The 18,505-nt window shown below is 41.3% G+C and overlaps 1 protein-coding gene across 1 annotated transcript in view; it reads left to right on the top strand.

Annotated features, from left to right (window-relative positions):
* Nucleotides 1-401: 401 nt before the first annotated feature.
* LOC103779485 (chromosome unknown open reading frame, human C11orf49) overlaps nucleotides 402-18,505 on the top strand; it is a gene marked incomplete at its 5' end in the record, with an annotated part of 59,163 nt that continues 41,059 nt past the window's right edge. Inside the window, 3 exons of the mRNA XM_008947110.1 lie at nucleotides 402-452; nucleotides 926-987; nucleotides 7,709-7,839. Coding sequence (XP_008945358.1) covers nucleotides 402-452; nucleotides 926-987; nucleotides 7,709-7,839 — 244 coding nt within the window. The remainder of the gene's footprint in view (nucleotides 453-925; nucleotides 988-7,708; nucleotides 7,840-18,505) is intronic.

Here is an 18,505-nt window from a genome sequence, read left to right as displayed (position 1 = left end):
GGAACTGTCTTACAACAAGAGATAGAGCAGACTACATGCAGAGTGGAGCAAGCAGTCCCTTGCTCATGCTTAGACTTTGGTGTCAGCTTTCTGAGAAGCCAGTTTGCCTTCACTTGGCATTACACTTTGATCTCAGCAGTACAAGATGGGTGCAGTTATTCAATCATTTTTGTGCCATCTTCTCACCCTTGCCACAGGTTCACTGTGAGGCTTCTGTAACATCTTGCAGCTAGTGAATTAATTCCACGGTGTGATGGAGAGGGCAAAAATACAACTGTTGGTTAATAAAGGAAGCCAGAGGATGGAGATGATGAATGTGTAATAATAAAGCTTGTTGAGGACTTGATTTTCCCATACCTTCAGCATACATAAAGTTATATATGAGCAATTCAAGGTTATAGAGCAATTCAACAGGGAATTATCTTCTTGCCCCAAAATGTCTAGCTGGACCAGTTTGAACAAGTACTAAATACATTAGCTGGATAGCAAACAGCCTCTTTGTGTAGTTATAACTCTGGAATACTTATTTATTTAAGGTTTGGGTGGAAAAGGGCAAGGAGTTTTGAGGGAGGCTGGGAAGCAACTCACAGTGATCTCCATGAAACCAGCTCCAATGGTATTCATGCAGCTGTCCCTGTGGTGTGCAGCTTACTGTAAAAACTCAATCTCTCTTTATACCAGCAAGACCTTTCCACACTCACTGAAATGCCATGTGGTCTGAAAATAGCACCTGATCAGTCTGAAAGAGCAAGTCCTGGGAGATTGCTGCTCATCTCTGAAGGCTTCTTTCCTTTTTCCTTAAGCACCTTGGAGGGCTTCTGCAGGGCTGTTTATTGTCTTCCATTGTGTGCCCTTTCCCATCTTCCTGAATACTAGGTTTCCCAGCTCATAACTCTAAGCAGCAGCTTTATTTCAGAGTAGAAAGGGGCCCCAATATGTGGCCTATTATATCCATATCAGCTTGCTTACCCTTTTCAAACAGCTATTGTGTTTTAATAGGGCCCTTGCTGGCAGGGGGAGTCCTTAATTCCTGCTATGTGAGACTGGCCAGCTTGAGTTACAGCAAACTGCAAGATGCTGCTCTGATCAAAAGGCTTCTGTTTTTAGAGATTCCCACTTCTCCACACTCATTTGCCTTTTTTTTTTAAAAAAAAATCATGGGCTGATAATTCAACACAGTAAGATCATTTTAGCTTGTAATTTAAAAGCTTCAAGGTGTTACATTACTGTCCTAGCATTGGAAAAATTAAAGGAGGAGGGGTCCTGTAAAAGATAAAGAGATTCTGGGTAATAAAAAGCAGGCACAGCAACTCCTTTTAATCCTTTCCTTCTCCAGAATCTGTGGACTGGTCTCAGAGGGTTTGATTTGCTACAAAGCAATGTAAGAAAGGTTGTTTGCTGCCTGCTCTGAGATGTGGTTCATTTCATTAGTACTTGGGATTATCTCTGTACCACCTGTATTGACTCTGCCATGAATACAGATATTCCTGTGCCTATATCAAGAAACTTGAAAACAAATCATTAAAATTTGTGTCAATCCTTTCTCTCTTTCAACACCCTTCAGTTGAAATAAACCTGAGTGGGTAAGACAAAAAGAATCTCAAAAAAAACCAGTGTTTGCAGTTTTATATCAGCCAGTCTCACCAAAATGTTAAGAATCTTAATGATTTCCTAGCTGCCTGATTATTAAAAAAGGATTTTGCCTTAAAGTCAGTCACCAGGAATAACTTTCAGCATCTGTTTCCTCTTAATGTTGCTAACACATTTCAGAGGAAGTGCCTAAAAAACACTGCTAATTTCATTAGAGGAGGATGGTGATTTCCTTCAGGCTGACTTCATTGTCCCAAATTTTAATACCTATGGAATTTTAAAAAGCACTTGATACAACAGCTTTGAATTGAGGAATGCTAATGCTTTTACTCTACCTTCCAAGAGGATGGCTAAAGAAACAATCCAATGATTGGGCTGGATATTCTAAGTAGTGTTGCACACTTTAAACCAATAAGTGAGCAGTAGAATGATCTCAAATTAACCTACACTTGTGCAGCAGTAATTTATTCATCACAGCAGTGAAACTGAGATTTTTTTAAAAGTTTTTTTTTCCTAAGGGTGCCTACAGTTTAAGTGTTCCCTCTCAGGGCTCATTCCAGACAAGGTAAAAACCTCCCTTTGCTGTTTCAGAGCATAGCCTTGGGGTAAGTGTTTTTTGGTCACGTGGGGATGCTTTGTGTGTGGATAAGTTATTTAATAACAGAAATTGCCTGGGTTTTAAAGCCTTTTGAGTTTCAGTATTTTCTATTGCTGGAGCTGGTTCTTTGTTACCCGTGGTACTACACTTTCTAATCCTAATACTCCTCATTATCCCTACTTACTGTGCTTTGGGTAACACCAAGGAGCAGTCGTGGAGCTCGTGACCTGGGATCCTTTCAGATGGAACTAAACTGGAAGTTGTGTTCCAGCTGCAAATGAGCATTCAGCCCAGGGGACCAGGCTAGAGCTAATTCAGAGTGTATTTCAAGAAAAAAAAACAAAAGAACCCTGAGATACTCATAATGTTGACATCAGCACCTCTGCACTGTTTCTCTTTTTGTTTCAGGCAGTCTAGACAGCCTCCAATGGCAGCTTTGCATTTGAGACTACCTTAACTTTTCTGGAGACACTCAATTCTGTTTTAATGACTTAGACACCTGTGTAACTGGGAATAAAAGCAGCGTGTGTGTGTGGGGAAATGGTTCATGCTGGAGAAGCAGCAGAAGCCTTCAGTGTGATTTTCATCATGCTCTTGATGGAAAATGCAAGCAGTAATGCTGTAAGTTAAGCAGTAAGGGTTCTTGTTCCTTGTTTTCCATTTAGTAGAGCAGGGGTCCTGTGAACTCCTTCAGCTCTTTGCATGGTAACCAAAGGTGGCACCTGCTAGGGGGACAGCAGGATCCTGGCAAGCTCTTCCATCCTTCTTGAGGACTTGGGGCTCTCTCTGCATTGTGCAGATTTGGCTTTGCCCGAGTTCAGCAGGCAGAGGCAAACTACTGTAGTGGTTTTCAATTGGGATGTTACCATAGCATCCTGGGACTTGTACAATCTATTTACAAGTCCAAAGGTTTGAAAGGAGTGCTTGAAAGCTTCTGAACTCTGGCAAGCTGCCGAAATGTAATTACACAAAAGACAAAGCCTTACTGAAAGCAGCTCTGTGCAGAGAAGCAGCACCTGAGTGCTAGAGTTCCCAGCACAGCCATTTCTGAGAGCTGGGGCTGTTTTATCACAGTCTTCTCCCAGGACATTTTTTTCCCCCTCTGCACATGCTATCCCACAAGCATGGACTAGGTGTGCTGCAAGGTGCAGCTTTCTCAGCAGTGATGATGGAAGAGACCTCTGTAGTTTGGCTGTTCTGGGGCATGTAAAAGAAAGGAGTGTAAAAGTAAGCCACTTGAAGCCCCCCCTACTGTAAAAGTTTCTTTAGGTCTTCCCATTGATTGAGAACCTTGCTTTATTCTTCTCTCATCTTTCTCCAGAATGTTCTCACAAGTGAATGGGAAAAGCTGTTTGGTTAATGGAGAATCCAGTTGTGTAACAATTATTGTGTGAAATATGAGTGTTTGCAATGAACTGGTGTTAACTAGAAACTGAACTGAATGTTCATTAGTCTCAGCAAGACAAATAAAATCACATCATTGGTAACTTCTGATGATGTCCTAATTTGCCTGTTCCATTCCCTGGTAGTGTAGGGGGCCAGGGCAACCACTAGGTTTGCAATAGGAGGCTGAGAGATGTGCAGAGTTGTTGAAAGCTTTATTCTTGAAGGCATCTCTTGCAGATGGTTACACTAAATGCCTAAAAGGAGATGTTAACCAGAGAAATGAGAACTTAATTTCCTGGCTCTACGTTCACAAACCCATTTCTAAATGATTGAGGACAAACTAATACCTTATTGAGATACCCTAATTTGTTCATAAGTCTTTCTTCTGCAAATGAATGGGGTCAGGAAGGCCAAAGGCATGGCTGGAGCTGAACTTGACAAGGGGTGCAAAGAAGGGCTTCTACAGGTATGTCAACTAGAAAGGGAGGTCATCTTGTCCCTGATGAGCAAGACTGACAAGCTGGGAACCACAGATGAGGAGAAGGCTGAGGTACTCTACAACTTTTTTGCCTCAGTCTTCACTGGCAGCCTCTCCTCCTGCACCTCCTAAGCTGGACTGCAAAATGGGGATGGGTGGAGCAAAGTCAAAAGAAGTGTGGCCAGCAGGTTGAGGGAGGTGATTCTCCCCCTCTGCTCCACTCTGGTGACACCCCACCAGTAGTACTGTGCCCAGCTTTGGAGTCCTCAGCACAGGAAAGACATGAACCTGTGGGAGTGAGTCCAGAGGAGGGCTGCAAAAATGATCAGAGGGCTGGAACAGCCCTGCTGGGGGGACAGGCTGAGAGTGTTGGGGTTCTTCAGCCTGGAGAAGAGAAGGCTCTGGTTGGGACCTTACTGTGGAGACAATCTTTTTAGCAGGGCCTGTTGGGACAAGACAAGGGGTGATGGTTTGAAACTGGAAGAGGGTAGACTCAGACTATGTAGTCTAAAAGAAAGAATTTGTTTTTTTTTACTCTGAGGGGGGGGTGGTCAGTGCCCCATCCTTGGAAACGTTCCAGGTCAGGTTGGATGGGGCTCTGAGCAGCCTGATCTAGTTGAAACTGTCCCTGCTTAGAGCAGGAGATTTGGACTAGATGACCTTTAAAGGTCACTTCCAACCTGGAGCATTCTATGATTCTATGAAATGTATGGTTAATGTATGGCAGATAGAGGAATGACTGAGCAAGCCTAAGGGAAAAATCTAAATGGCTGTTGAACTGGCTGAGAATGTTTGAGGTAAGATGGTTTCTTTGCTGTTGATATCTTGTTTAAGTAAACTGTTCCTCTGAGTCTGTAGCTCATTTCATTTTTTGTGTTCAAAAGAAAACAGAAAAGGAACCTGTTTACATACATGTGAAAATCATAGGTAAGGTGTTGGTCATAGTCCCTGCATGCTGTTGGAGTACCTACAACAGCTTTGGGGTGTCACCATTTCTCTTTCTTCCAGAGGGTTTATCTGCAGGCTGTTATTACTTCCCACATTAATGGTAACTTCATCTCTGGGCAATTGTTAAGGAAAAGTTGGCCAAGTTATTTTTGTACTGTGTATCCACCTGTGATAAAGAGATTTCAGAACTTATAGTTTGTTAAAAATGTGCAGAGTGTCTGTCCCTTGTGGTGATCTTGGCCTTGCCTAAGAGTGGATCTGTTGCCCTGTCACTGGGCTGTTCCCTGGATAGCTCCAGGCTGGCTTCTCTAGGCTGAACTTTCACAGCTTACAAAAGGGGATTTATAAAGCAGCATCTCTGAAATGATAAAATTCTGACTCCTGTGCTTGCAGACTTGAGCTTTTGGGGGAAAAAAAAATGTTTCCATTGTGTATTGAAACAAAACCTTATTGCCAGAAGTGAAGAATGGAGGAAATACTGGATGTCTTTTACTCAGCTCCCTGGCGGCGCTTGGCTGTCAGCACATCCAGGTGTGCTGATGTTCCAGCATATCCACCCACTCTTCCCACTGAATGAGCAACAACAAATGATATCATTCCCTTCTGCCTGCTGGGTCTGCAGTCAGCTCGTGCTGAAAGTGCAAGTGAGTTGAGTTTTCTCTACATTATATATAGTGATAGAGTAGGGCTGTCTGCTGGGAATGAATAGTGTGTTAGCTTCATGTCTGGACCTTTCCATTGCAGTTGTGCCAGGATCTGCTTCCAGAAGCTGCATGTGCTGTAGTTGTTCTGAGCAACATTATTTAATACACTTAATTGTATCATTGTGCCTTCATCTTCTTTCTCTTCTTAAACATCTTCTTGAAATCTGCCTCTTCCTATTATACCAAGTTTCTTCTTTTTCATTTGTAACTCTCCTCCATCAGCCTGGAAATCAAAAGCAAAACAATGCAAATCAGAAATAAAAAAAAAGTCTTATGGGCTGTGGTTTGGGATGAGAAGATCTAAAATCCCATTTCCAGCTTTGTCACAACCATCCTGTGGGACTTTATGCAAGTTACTTTCCCTTACTCTGAACTCATTCACTCTAAAGCAGTGAGCTGCAGCACTTTGTAATGAGTACTCTCTACTTACAACGATAGCCATGGGAGCCCTTTCCTGTAATTTTGGAGTATTTTGATCAGACACATGATTTATTTATTCACTTTCATCTCCTGGGACAATGGCTGTGCTTTCCTCTGATTTGTACAGCGCTGGTGTATGATTAAGGTTTCATAAATGCAGAATAATGTATTTGCACATGATATTTACAGGAGGAGTATTCCTAATTCCAGGATTCAAGAGTCGTCAAGTGTGTGTCTTAACCATAAGGTGATTGTACTTGGAGTTGCATTTCCTTATGGGTAGGAGGGCTGGAAACAGTGCTCTGCACCTAGCTGTCAATACATGACAAAAAATTCCATTTACTTGCATGTCTTTGAGAACCAGGAGATTAAAAACCAGAAATTGTGATTCTTTTTTTCAAAAATCAAATCAGCTTCTCTCCACACTCTCCCAGGTTGATACATGACTTTTTAATTTTGCTCAACTCTATGTGGTATAGTTCTCTTTCAAATGTGAGATCTGCTTTTCTATTATGAAGGACAAAGTGAATTAAACTATTTATATTTAAAGGGATTATTTAAAATTGCAAACTGAGAGGTTTCACACTGACCAGTGGATTTTGTTTGTTGTGAAGATACTACCTATGGAGAGCTTCTGCTGGGATGAAAGTAAACTTGTATCTTTTCATTAATTCTCTCCTATGTGGGAGAGATAAGCTGCTGTCCCAAGTGAATGCTTTTAATGATCTCTCTGGAGTGTTTGAAAGCTTTGTCCCACTTGCAGGATGCAGAATGAAATGCACAAAATCTATCTTTGAGGCAACTCTGTCATTATATCTTTTGGTAGATAATGTTTGTATTTGCATTTCTATTCTTCTTGCCTTCTTGTCTTCTTGAGCTTTATCATGCCCAAAGGAGGGCTTCTTGCACTTCAGAGAAACCTTTTTAAGACAAATGTTTATTATAATAAGTTAGGCTAAAGTGCTTATGACTCAAATATGAGAAATTTATATTAAAATACAAGAATGTGAATATCAAGCTAACTATCCATCATAACGACAAGAATGCACTAGTGCAAAGTGGCATGTAGTGAAGGGTCAATCTGCTTTTCATGGTAACTGAAGTAGATTTTATGCATCTAATACAAGTTTCAGTGACCTAGAAATGAAATCTTGAGTCTCCTGTTAGAGAGGATTTTTTTTTTGTTGTTGTTTTTGTGGCTTCGTGGGATAAGTGTGATGAGAATAGCAGCAAAGTTCAAAAAGTACTAAAAGAAAGGGCATCTTCTGGTCGGCTAAACAACAGTTACTCTTGGCCAACCCTTTTTCAATGGATTGGTTTCAGATGAGTGGCTCTTGGACACCTCTTGCTGGGATTCTTTAGAATGAAGTTTCTTTCCACAAACCTCCGATTCCTATAATTAAGTTCCAACGTGTGGCTTTTGCAAATAATCTCTCTAGAGAACAGAGGGGTATAAGCTTTGGGGATTGGGTTTCACACAATGGAACTGCCAGTGGTTTTCTTGCTGCTGTTCCAGCTGGCCCCCCAAGAATTCCCATGGGTTGAGCTTTCTAACCTTCTCTTCTTTTGACTTTGTCTCCCCAGTTTTACCAGCGTGCGGCAGGGGACACACGTCTTGTTCCGGGAGTTCAGCTTCGTCCAAGCCACCCCTCACAACAGGGCCTCCTTTCTCAGGACCTTCTGGAGGTGCTTCAGAACAGTGGGGAAAAATGGAGGCAAGTATTCCACCACCTGCTGCTGTCCTGCTCCTTTGACATGAAAATCATTAGCTAGGCCATTCAAGCAGTAAGAATACTGACACTTCACACCGTGTTCTAACGTTCTATCATTGTTAACAGGGAAACACCAGCACTGTTGCCTGTGGAATAGTTAAAAAGTGCTCACAGCATAAAATAATGTGGGAGAATCTTGCTGCCAGTGCTATTTCCACTACAGAACAGCATGTCTAGCAAAAATACATCAGAGGGAGGACATCTCTCAGCCTCTGCGTGGGGATGGGTAGGAAAAAACAAAGTGCTGGGGGGTTGGTGAATGTGGGAGCAGGATAGGAGACCTGGAGATGGTTAGAATATAGGGGAATAGGTGCTGAGGTCATTAGGCAGTTGGAGTACCAAGTGCTTTGACCAGGAGCCCTGCAGAAGGTAGGGTGTAGTGGTGTTGGGCTGCAGTGTGGTGAATGCTGCCACCAGAGCTGTGCCTAAACTGGTCCTGGCACACCTCCTAGATAACGTTTCAGGATCCTCGTGGCTATGGAAGGGGAGCCAGTGACAACTGTGTGACCTCTTCCCCAACCCTACCCACAAAGAAAAAGCTCCAATGCCAAAATAACTATTCAGCACTGTACTATCTTGTCTAGCTATTCTTATACTGCACTCAGAATATTAGATATTGCAGAACTGGCCCCAGTTCAAAATAAACTCATGTAACTACATGCAGCTAAAATTGTTTTAGTTTTTAATTTAGTTTTTTAAGGAAATACACTGGATGCTGCAGTACAAATATGAATTTTGGTGGATTTTTTTACTATAAGCCTCATTTGTTTCAGGCTATTCAGCCTCACTCCTTGTTTCAGGGAAGCTTAGAACCATGTCTTAAATGTAGATTAAAATCTCCCCTTCTGGCTAAGGTTTGCAACACTTCTGCTCATGATGAACAGAGTTGTCAAGTCATTATTCACAGTCTTGCATTTTTTGACACGTGCCATTTAGATCTTTGGAAATTAGACAATTGTAGTTAAACATGACAAAATCTCTAATTAGTTGCTGGAGCTGTGCTATCTGTAGTACCTTCCCAGTGATAGGTACTTGGTTACATTCTAAATCATTTAGATTAGTTCAGGAATAATATTTTAAGATTTCTGGTAAGTTGTATGGTACTAATCTAACCAGTATACAGTGAGGACATATCTGATTTGAGGTGAGGTTGTACTTGGGGGAGATAAGGTGTAGACTCTTAAAACATATTTCTGTAGGAGAGTTGGAGATGATAGCAAAGAAGTCATCCACCAGACCTGCAGCTGTCAGTGGTAAACCTTGCTGACAAATTGAGAAGCTATCTGATGGGAAGGACCCACTGCTGTAATTTTACAATGCCAGTTTGCATCAGGTTTCAACTGGGTGGCATCTGACCTCAGCCAGATGATGGGCACTTGGATTTGTTGGGGAAAAAAAGTTTTAGCTACATAATATCTCCTCTTTTAGCAGTTTTATGTGAATATGGAAAAGGTTGTGGGAGAAAATGTAATCACCAAGGAACAGACCTCTGGTTGTGACCTTAGAAGGGTTCAATGTGTATTTTTCTGACTTTAAAGTCAAGTGGCTGTACTTTTTAGTCTGAGAAAATGTGGCTTGTTTATACCTATGTATTTATGCATTTATATACATTTTCTTTTTACATTAACTATAGGAAGAAATGTATCACTTTGGAAAACTTACTTTGGAAAACTTACTGTCAATATCTTCATCCACTCTGATCCTCCAATTTCTCTCATTCTCTAGCAGTAACTATAGACTAGAACCTTGATTTTACTCATTTCAGTTTTATTTGCTGTGGGATATTTTCTGCTGTACGTGTGCATAGGGGAACTCAGAACATTCATGGTCTCTTAAGAACTAAACTTACTAAGAAGCTGGATGTGTGCAGTGTGGTCATTTCCACACTCAGGCATAGACTAGACCTGGATTTTTTGCATTGGAATACATCACTTTTAAAAGAGTGCAGGAAGGAATCAAATTATACAATAATTAGCAGCAACTGGAAGTGTGATCATTAGTGATCTGAACTACTGAGTGAGACTCTTTAACAATAGAAAAACTCAGACTAAGTGATGCTCAAAGATTTATGCTTGGTGCTTTCTTTAGAAGCATAGCTGGTGGTACATCTTATAATTGGATTATTCTAGAAATTAAGTTGTTTCTTTATGATCACTGCACTAGAACACAAGACCATATGTACATGTCAAATTAAAACCAGTTATATAAGCACGTGTGGAATCAGGACTGACCCTAGAGTTTGTTGCTCCAGTGTCTCTTTTTATGATCCAATTTTGACAATTTAAACATGGTTTTATGTGCAGGAGTGTATCTGGTTTGTGTGGCAAGTTTTTGGTAGCAGGGAGGCTGCAGGGCTGGTTTCTATGAGAAGCTGCTAGAAGCTTCCCCTACATCATATGGAGCCAATGGCAGCCAGCTCCAAGATGGACCTACTGCTGGCCAAGGTTAACTCAGTCAGTGACACTGGTAGTGCCTCTAATGTATTTAAGAAGGGGAAAAAGGACCCAAATGCACAACTGTAGCCAGAGAGAAGAATGTGAGAGAAACAGCTGTGCAGACACCAAGGTCAGTGTAGAAGGAGAGGGAGGAGATGCTCCAAGTGCCAGAATAGAGATTGCCTTGCAAGCTGTGGTGAAGACCATGCTGAGGCAGACTGTCCCCCTGCAGCCCATGGAGGGCCCCATGGCAGAGCAGTTTGGTGGCCAAAGGAGGGTTTGACCCTGGGGGAAGCCCACACTGGAGCAGGAACCCAGCAGGACCTGTGGCCCTGTGGAGAGAGGAGCCCAGGTTGGACAAGGTTTGCTGGCAGGACTTGTGACCTTGTGGGGGATCCCCACAGGAGCAGTTGTTCCTGAAGAACTACACCTGTGGAAGGGACCCATATTGGAGCAGTTTGTGAAGAGCTGTAGCCTGTGGGAAGAACTAGTGTTGGAGAAGTTCATGGAGGGCTGTCTCCTGTGGGAGGGACCCCACACTGGAGCTGAAGGAGCAGCAGAGATACGTGATGAACTGACTGCAACACCCATTCCCATCCCCCTGTGCTACTGTGAGGGAAGAGGGTGGAGAAATCAGAAGTGAAGTTGAGATTGGGAAGAAGGGAGGGGATGGGGAGAAGGTGTTTTTAAGATTTGGGTGTATTTCTCTTTATTCTACTCTGATTTGATTGGCAATAAAATAAATTTGATTTCCCCAAGCTGAGTCTGTTTTGCCCATGGCAGTAATTGTTGAGTGGTCTCCCTGTCCATACTTTGACCCACAAACCTTTCATTATATGTTCTCTCCATCATGCAGTTGAGGAGGGGAGGGATAGAGCAGCTTGGTGGGCACCTGGCATCCAGCCAGGGTCAACCCACCACAAAGAGGTTGGTAAATTATAGAGTCCTGGTAAGAAATTTTGTTTATGGTCATCCTATCCTGTGCACTAGAGCGTGGGGCAGCAGCCTGCTGGGTCTGAAATGAGAAGGAGGACAGCTTGGGTTAACATTGGTGTGTTGATTCTGAGACCTGAACTAGAACCTTTCTGTGTTGGGTGCCCTGTCTTGTGTGTGGAGAGTTCATGGCCATCTTATTTCAACAGAATTCCTGTGTGCAGGAGAGGATGAAGCACACCTTCTACCTCCTACAGAAAGATGCTGCTCTGGCCCTGTTCTCTCCCCTGGGTTTGTTTCTGGACAGGGATTGCTCCATGCTTCAGTATTGTCATTGATTTATGTCTCTCAAGAACTATGAAGGCATCTTTTGTTTTCCTTTGTCAAAAGTATTACCTTCCCTAACTTTCATGTCTCTCAGGATCTGCTTGGTTTTCTTTATTCCTTTGCCATAGAAGTGTTTACTGCCATCTTCCCCTCTAATTTAAATTTCATTCTAGATATGAATTTCTGTTTTAGGAGCGAGTGGTGGCTCTTTATTACTTTTGCCCACTTGTGGAGAGTATCTCTGACAAACTGCATAAATGCCAGCTCTGTGAGGGTATAGATCAACACCATAAATGAAAATCTGAATCAAAGCTTGCACTTTGGCTGGTGGGAGGCCAGGGAGAGTGAAGTTACAGATGTGAGATTATGAAATTTCCAAGCTTACACAAACTCAAGAAAACCCAGCTTTCCATTCCTGAGTGTTTAACTGGGATTTTAGAAAGGTAGAGACTGTGTCACATGTGAGTGAACTGGTTGCTCAAGCTGGCTACTAGTTGCTCCTCCTTGATGCAGGGAAACACTGATTTGTCTGTCAGCCTTGAAATAACCATGCCTTGACTTGGAACGTGCACCTCATTCACCCAAGCAGATGCTTCTAGCTATGAGTCCTCAAAGGGTCAGGAAAAGAAAAATATATCTGAACAGAAGCAATACTTACAGTCCCTGTGTATGCAGAACCATGTATACACTAACTGAAGTGCATTAACTTTACTGTTTCTCCTGGGAAATGAGCATAGATGTTACATTTCTACTTGATTCCTTATCCTTTGAATTACTGGAAAGTAATTTTTCTTGTAAAATTCTTCACAGAGAGATGCAGCAGCTTTTATGTTAAATTTTTTTATGTTAGACCTGCTACTTGATGGGTTCTAGTTAAACTGCCTTTCATAATTCCTGTTGTTTGAAGATTAGATTTAGTTTTCTTTTTGTCTTTGAATAACAAGGAAAAATGAGTAGTTTCACCAAATGTGATGGTAACAGAAGACAGTTCAAAACATAAAGAAGGAGGTTTGGATTTTTTTTTAAGAGGATTTCTGTTTGGTGATATGCTGGATCTGTTTTTTTTTCATAGGATTACCCACTGGTTTAGAAGTTTAGCAAGATGCAGAGTTCTATTTTCAGGTATGCATAAGCATATCTTGGATTCCATGCACTGGGGAGGGGGGCAAGGTTTGTTTTAGAATGTGGTCCACTGTCAAGAAACTGGGGTGGACTTGATAAAATTTCTTCTCTTACTTAAACACTTGCCAATGATAGGCAATACCCTTAGTGGTGGTTAGAGGAGAGCTAGCTTTTGTGTTGAGAAGCAGAGTATAATGCTCAGTTAGCAACACATTTCTCCCAGAGGAAGGCAGAATGACCAGAAGTCTTGTTTTCCCTCTGCTTATGCTTAAATTGACCTCTTGGAATCTAGCTGACCTGCTCTTTTGAATTGTGTGTTCCTCAGGACTCTTTAATTAAAACTGTGCTTTCTCAGTTTAAACAGCCCCTGCAGAGTTCTGCTGTGAAGCTTCATAAGGTCAACATATGCCTCTCCCAGCCCCCATGGCTTTCATGTCTTCTTGTTTCTCTGTTTTTAATTAAAAAGATTTTTCCTTAAATGCTTTCCAGCCAATTAGAGAAATTTTGCACTGAGAAACTTGTTCCAGGCCTGATGTATTGAGAAGTGAACAGAAAGCTCAGTCAGGACCATTGGCACTTTTTTTTTCTAGAGCCCCAGCATTCTTTGGTGCTTTTCAACAGCTTTTCTCTTTTTCCTTTCTTCCGTGTCCCCCCCCTACCCCCCTTTAAAATTGCTTCCAGCAAAAATAGCTGCTCTTTGATACCTTAGATATAGCCCTGGAATAGTTCAGCACCAGATACAGGAGCTTTTCCTTCTGCTCAGGGCTGATTGTTACTTTATTTAGATGCACAGAGCACTGGAACATAAAACTGCTGCAGAAAGTATGGTGGACTACATTGGTGGAGGATCTTTTTTGTGGACTCACCTCCTTTTCAGAAAAAAAAGTACTGTTGCTGCTCATATTGAAATAAAATCTTGTTTCTTTCACATTCATCAGGTGTTGTAATGGCCACCTCTTTGCTTCTGCACGTTTGAATTGGGAGATTGGAAGCTCTTTAGATCTCTCAGTGTATTTTTAGTGTATTTTACTGACAAGATAACTTTCTTGGCATTCCAAAAGCCCTTCATTCATTAGTGTCATTCTAATGCTTCCACAGGTAATTTTTAATATTAAATTCCTCTTTCTTTACTCCCTTTCTTGTAAGCTGTTACACTAGCTCCATTTGTAGCTTAGACAATCTCTGTTCACTAAGAGGCACAGAACAACACAGTGATGATCACAGCCAATGTCAGAATCTTCTGCCCTTTCCCTTTTGTTGTAAAAACTAAATAATATTTTTATATTTGTGATTTTTATATTACTTATAAGATTTCATATTTTATATTAAAATTTATACCATGTTATTGTAAGTAAGGGGTTTTTTTTTATGAATCAGTAAGGTCTCATAGTATACCCTAAAGATAATTAATCTGAGAATTTTAATAGTGTTCTCTGGAAGCCCATTCTGCAGTGAAATAGCCTTAGCTGAATGATTGATCCCCAGCCTTTATTTGCTTTGCAGTTCCTTTGCCCTACAACTATAGCTGTTGCTATTTGTGATTTATCAACATAGCTCTGCCTGGAACCACTGACGACTCTGGAATATCAGGAGAAAGGATTTCTGAAGCTGAGGAGAAATAAATGGAGGATGATATTTTAGAGAGGGTGAGGTATATCTACAAGCATTGTAAGTTAAAACATCTGCATTACGTAGATCTAAAGTGCATTGCAGTGATCATCTGGAGTAGCAGCAGCATGTGGGTCAGTGATGGAGTCTTCAGCTAGTCTGTCTCTGAATCCAGTTCATACCATTCTGTCAATGCAGTTTGTGAAATTAAATGTGTTACACTGCAAGTCCTCTTTATCTAATCTGGTTCTGGGTGTTTTTCCCCCCAATATTACATTGCCTTTTCAGCTAATATCCCTGAACATGCACCAGCTCACCTTAATTTCCAGATGTTCTTCCAGCTTCATATTCTAGATGTATGTATCTCTAAATGTACTTTTTTTTGAGAAAAACCAATAAGCTTTTCTGATTGTTTTCTAACATTTTTTGGCTATTTTGTGTCTTTTGGCACTTCTTCACTGGTTGTGTCATTGGCAAATTAAATTAGTATGTTCTTTACTTTTTCTCCCAGTTGAGTGAAACATTTAAAATGAGCTTATGTACAGTGATCATCGTTGCATTCTGCTAAGCAATTATCCAAAATTCAACTGGTAATTATTATTACCATTTGCTCTGCAGTCTTTTGGCAAGTTTCCCATCCCTAAGACAGCATTCTTATTCAAACCAACTGAAAGGGATTTTTTCAATTAAGACTTTTTTAGGTTCCAATATGGGCCTGAAGAGTCAGTGTTCCAAATGGTGGAGAAGTTCTCTGGCATAAAATGAGTTCGAAGTTGTCATCTGGGCTGGGATTCTGAACACTCCATGATTTTTATATTAAATGAACTTTGTCTATCTCTTCTCTCACTTGTGATGAGTTTTGGGAGGTGATCTGCACCCCACGTAGGCACAGAGCAGTAGAAGGTCTATGAAGCATTTGCTAATTAAATTAGCATATTTTAAGGTGTTTCTGTTTTATGCTGCAGCAGCAGAGATGCTGAAAGGGAGAGAAGGAGGTAAAGGAAGGAGATTAAAGTCTTGTTTTCTCTTGATTCCTTATACTGTGACTTTCTGCAAAGAGGTGGTGAGAAAATAAGAGCATCTGTGAAGCCCATGTCTGCTTTCAACCCACTGTTGGCTCTTAACCTACCCTGAGATGTGGAAGCATCTGAACTGAGGGAAGAGTTATCTTCATCCTTTCTCACTGAGCCATAAAACACCTTCTCCCCATGCTCAGGGTTGGTGTTTCCATTTGGTATGATTCAGCACTGTCTTAAGCTACTAGCTTGGGACCTGGAAGCTGCAGAATTGTATTTCTTTGATGGCACCCTGAGACTAACTCGTGTATCTCAGCAAGTCAGCTGAGAGAGTGGGGGAATGTCATTATGGTGTGTCCATGGAGATCATTGCTGCAGAATAAACTCTGACATCTCTGGGTTGAGCTGCTTGTGAGCAGTGTAGATGCTGCAGTCTGAGGAAGAGCACTATGAAGAGAGGATCTGTGTTGTGGTTCAGTGGGAGCAGAAGAGTAAGGACAATCCTTCACACACATGCAATTAGTTCTTCAAAGTAGCCTGGGTGATAGGAGATGGTGTAGAATAATAGACTCATTTTGGTTGGCAAAGATCTTTAAGATCATAGAGTCCAGCTGTAACCTAACACTACCAAGCCCACCCCTAAACCATTTCCCTAAGCACCTCATCTGCACATCTTAAATCCCTCCAGGGATGGTGACTCCACCACCTCCCTGGGCAGCCAGTTCCAATGCCTGACAACCCTTCCTGCAAAGAAATTTTATTTAATATCCACTGTAAACTTCTTCTGGAGCAACTTGAGACTGTTTCCTCTTGTCCTACCAACAAACCTTTTCTTCCTCCAACAATCCTTTTCTTGTTAGGCAAGATAACTGATGCTTACAAACTCAGAAGTTCCCTGCTCTGCACTTTGAGTTTGACTAAAGGGGTGATGTGGAATTACTTTAGCTAAACAGTACAGTTGTGCATCACTTTAAAGTTGCCTTACCTCAATAAATGTCTGTAGGTCTGGTTTAAATCCCTATGATCATGAGTAAAGGTGTTGTGATTAAAAGGATTGTTAGTTTATGCTGTTATGCACTTTTTAAGAATTCTAGATGACTATCAGTAGAAGTGATCTGCATGTATTTTAGTACTTTGATATGCTTTGTGAAATAGGGGTAAGGTAGCCCTGTGGAAAACCTGTAATCTGCAAATGAGTTAGGAAATGCAGTCCTATTTATAAATTAAGCTTGATCCATTCTGAATTTGTCACAGGGTTGTGATTCTGATAATGTAGTCTGATACTTCCCTTTGTAAGCTGATCTGAGAGTGATTTGCATTCCATGCTCTTAATAAGTGTGAATCTCATCACCTCTGTGGGGACATTGGGTCTTTACAGCTCCAGAAGGTGAGATGGGGAAATGAAGTGACTAGCTGAAGTTCACTTAGAGGTAAAATCAAGATCTCTGGCATTTTTATATTATTAATTCAGTTTTATGTGCCAAGCTTGTATTTTTCTTACAGGTACAGGCTTCTTTTACTATGAGACAAGCAGGAAAACATAGCTAGTGTAGCACAATATCATTTAGATAAATAGTTTGTAAGAATCTGTGGGTTTTTTTTAAAAAAAAAAAAGTTTTAAGAGTGATCACTGCCTTATTCAGCATAGATTAATCTGCACTGACCCACATGGGATGACATATTTTTAGTTGTTCTCAGGTTTGATGTTATAACCCCCTTTTCTAGACAAAGTCTTCAGTGCAAGATAGAAGTCAGATTAGTTACCATAGGTCATCAAGTTCATCATCTCCATTGTACAACCACATGCTCAGTATCACTTTCATGACAACCCTTCCCTCTTGAGGCAGGGAAGGTAATTTCATCTGTGTGCAGTAGTGATGTATACCCTTTCTGAAAGGACCTTGGCTCATAAGCATTCTGGTATTTAGCTGGTAACTGTATCTCTTAGCCAATCCCCCTGTATAGAATTTGTTAGCTTCTAAAGTCAAATTGGCAAGAGATTTTTCCCTTTTAAAGGATCTTAAAATAGAAACTACTTTACATGCTGGAGTATCATCTTTATTCATCTTCCCTCATTGTAAATTCAGAATATTTCCCTTTTATATCGAGTTTGCAGCCTTTTGTTGTTTTTACATGGCTTCAAAGTACCAACTAGTAGGGTCATGTTCAAGCTTCTTGTTCTTCAAGGGACCACCTCATAAAGAGCATACCAATCTTTCCCTTAGGTCCAGTCTGCTAGGGAAGTTGCACAAAATGTCTGGTGAAAGATTTCTTAAACACATCTGTTCTTTGAAGGGTCATCTTCTGGGTTCTTTTATTCAAGCAGTGAAACACAGAACCCTAGAACCTGATCTGGCTGTGTTACTCCTTGGTATTTATCTGGAAATACAGGCTTGAAAGCCAAGCTTTGGATCTCAAGGCCAGCAAAGTCAGATTTTTGGCATTTGCTTTACATAGGCTGCTTCATGGGAAAGCTGAGGATGTGCACTGGTGTAGCCAAAGCTGAAGAACACCTGCTGGAGCTTGTCTCTTGCTGCAGCCTGTGCCCATCATGTCTCTTCCTGTGAGTACACAAGTGTTGTGGTTTAGACCCAGCCAGGAGCTGAGCACCACGTGGCCACTTGCTCACCAAGAAGAAGGAGAAGAGGGAGAAAAAGGCAAAACCCCATAAGCTGAGTTAAGGAGAATTTGACAGAACAACAAAAAGGAAGTAACAACAATAAGAACAATGACAGTAGTCCAACAATACAAATACAGAACAAACTTATCCTTCTAAGGCTGCTCTGACCACAGGGACCTGCACCAGAGACCCAAGCTGCTGAGACCACCTGGGCTTTGCCTGCTCTGCCCCTGCCCTTATGTAGCAGGCATGGTGTCAGTAGGGTGCTGAACCACTGGCTTTTTTATCCTGGATGTGGCCCCTTCCAGCTTGTGGTGCTTCAAGTTAGGCAGCATAAAAATTCCTCTTCCACTCTGCATTTCTTATATGCTGTTTTCCAGATCAATATATTAAACCCATAGCAAAATGTGTCTTTCTAATGATGCTGTGTTATGTTTCATTTTAGTTTGGCACTCACTATTCTGTAATGCTCATGGATAAGCCTTTTAAGAGAGTTTTTGATTCCATGATGCTTTTCTTCCCTTATAAATCTTTCACAAGATTTTTGT

The sequence above is a fragment of the Merops nubicus genome, unplaced genomic scaffold (assembly GCF_000691845.1).
Source record: "Merops nubicus isolate BGI_N331 unplaced genomic scaffold, ASM69184v1 scaffold4249, whole genome shotgun sequence".
NCBI classification, from domain to species: domain Eukaryota; kingdom Metazoa; phylum Chordata; class Aves; order Coraciiformes; family Meropidae; genus Merops; species Merops nubicus.
This window is presented reverse-complemented; position numbering and strand designations above follow the sequence as displayed.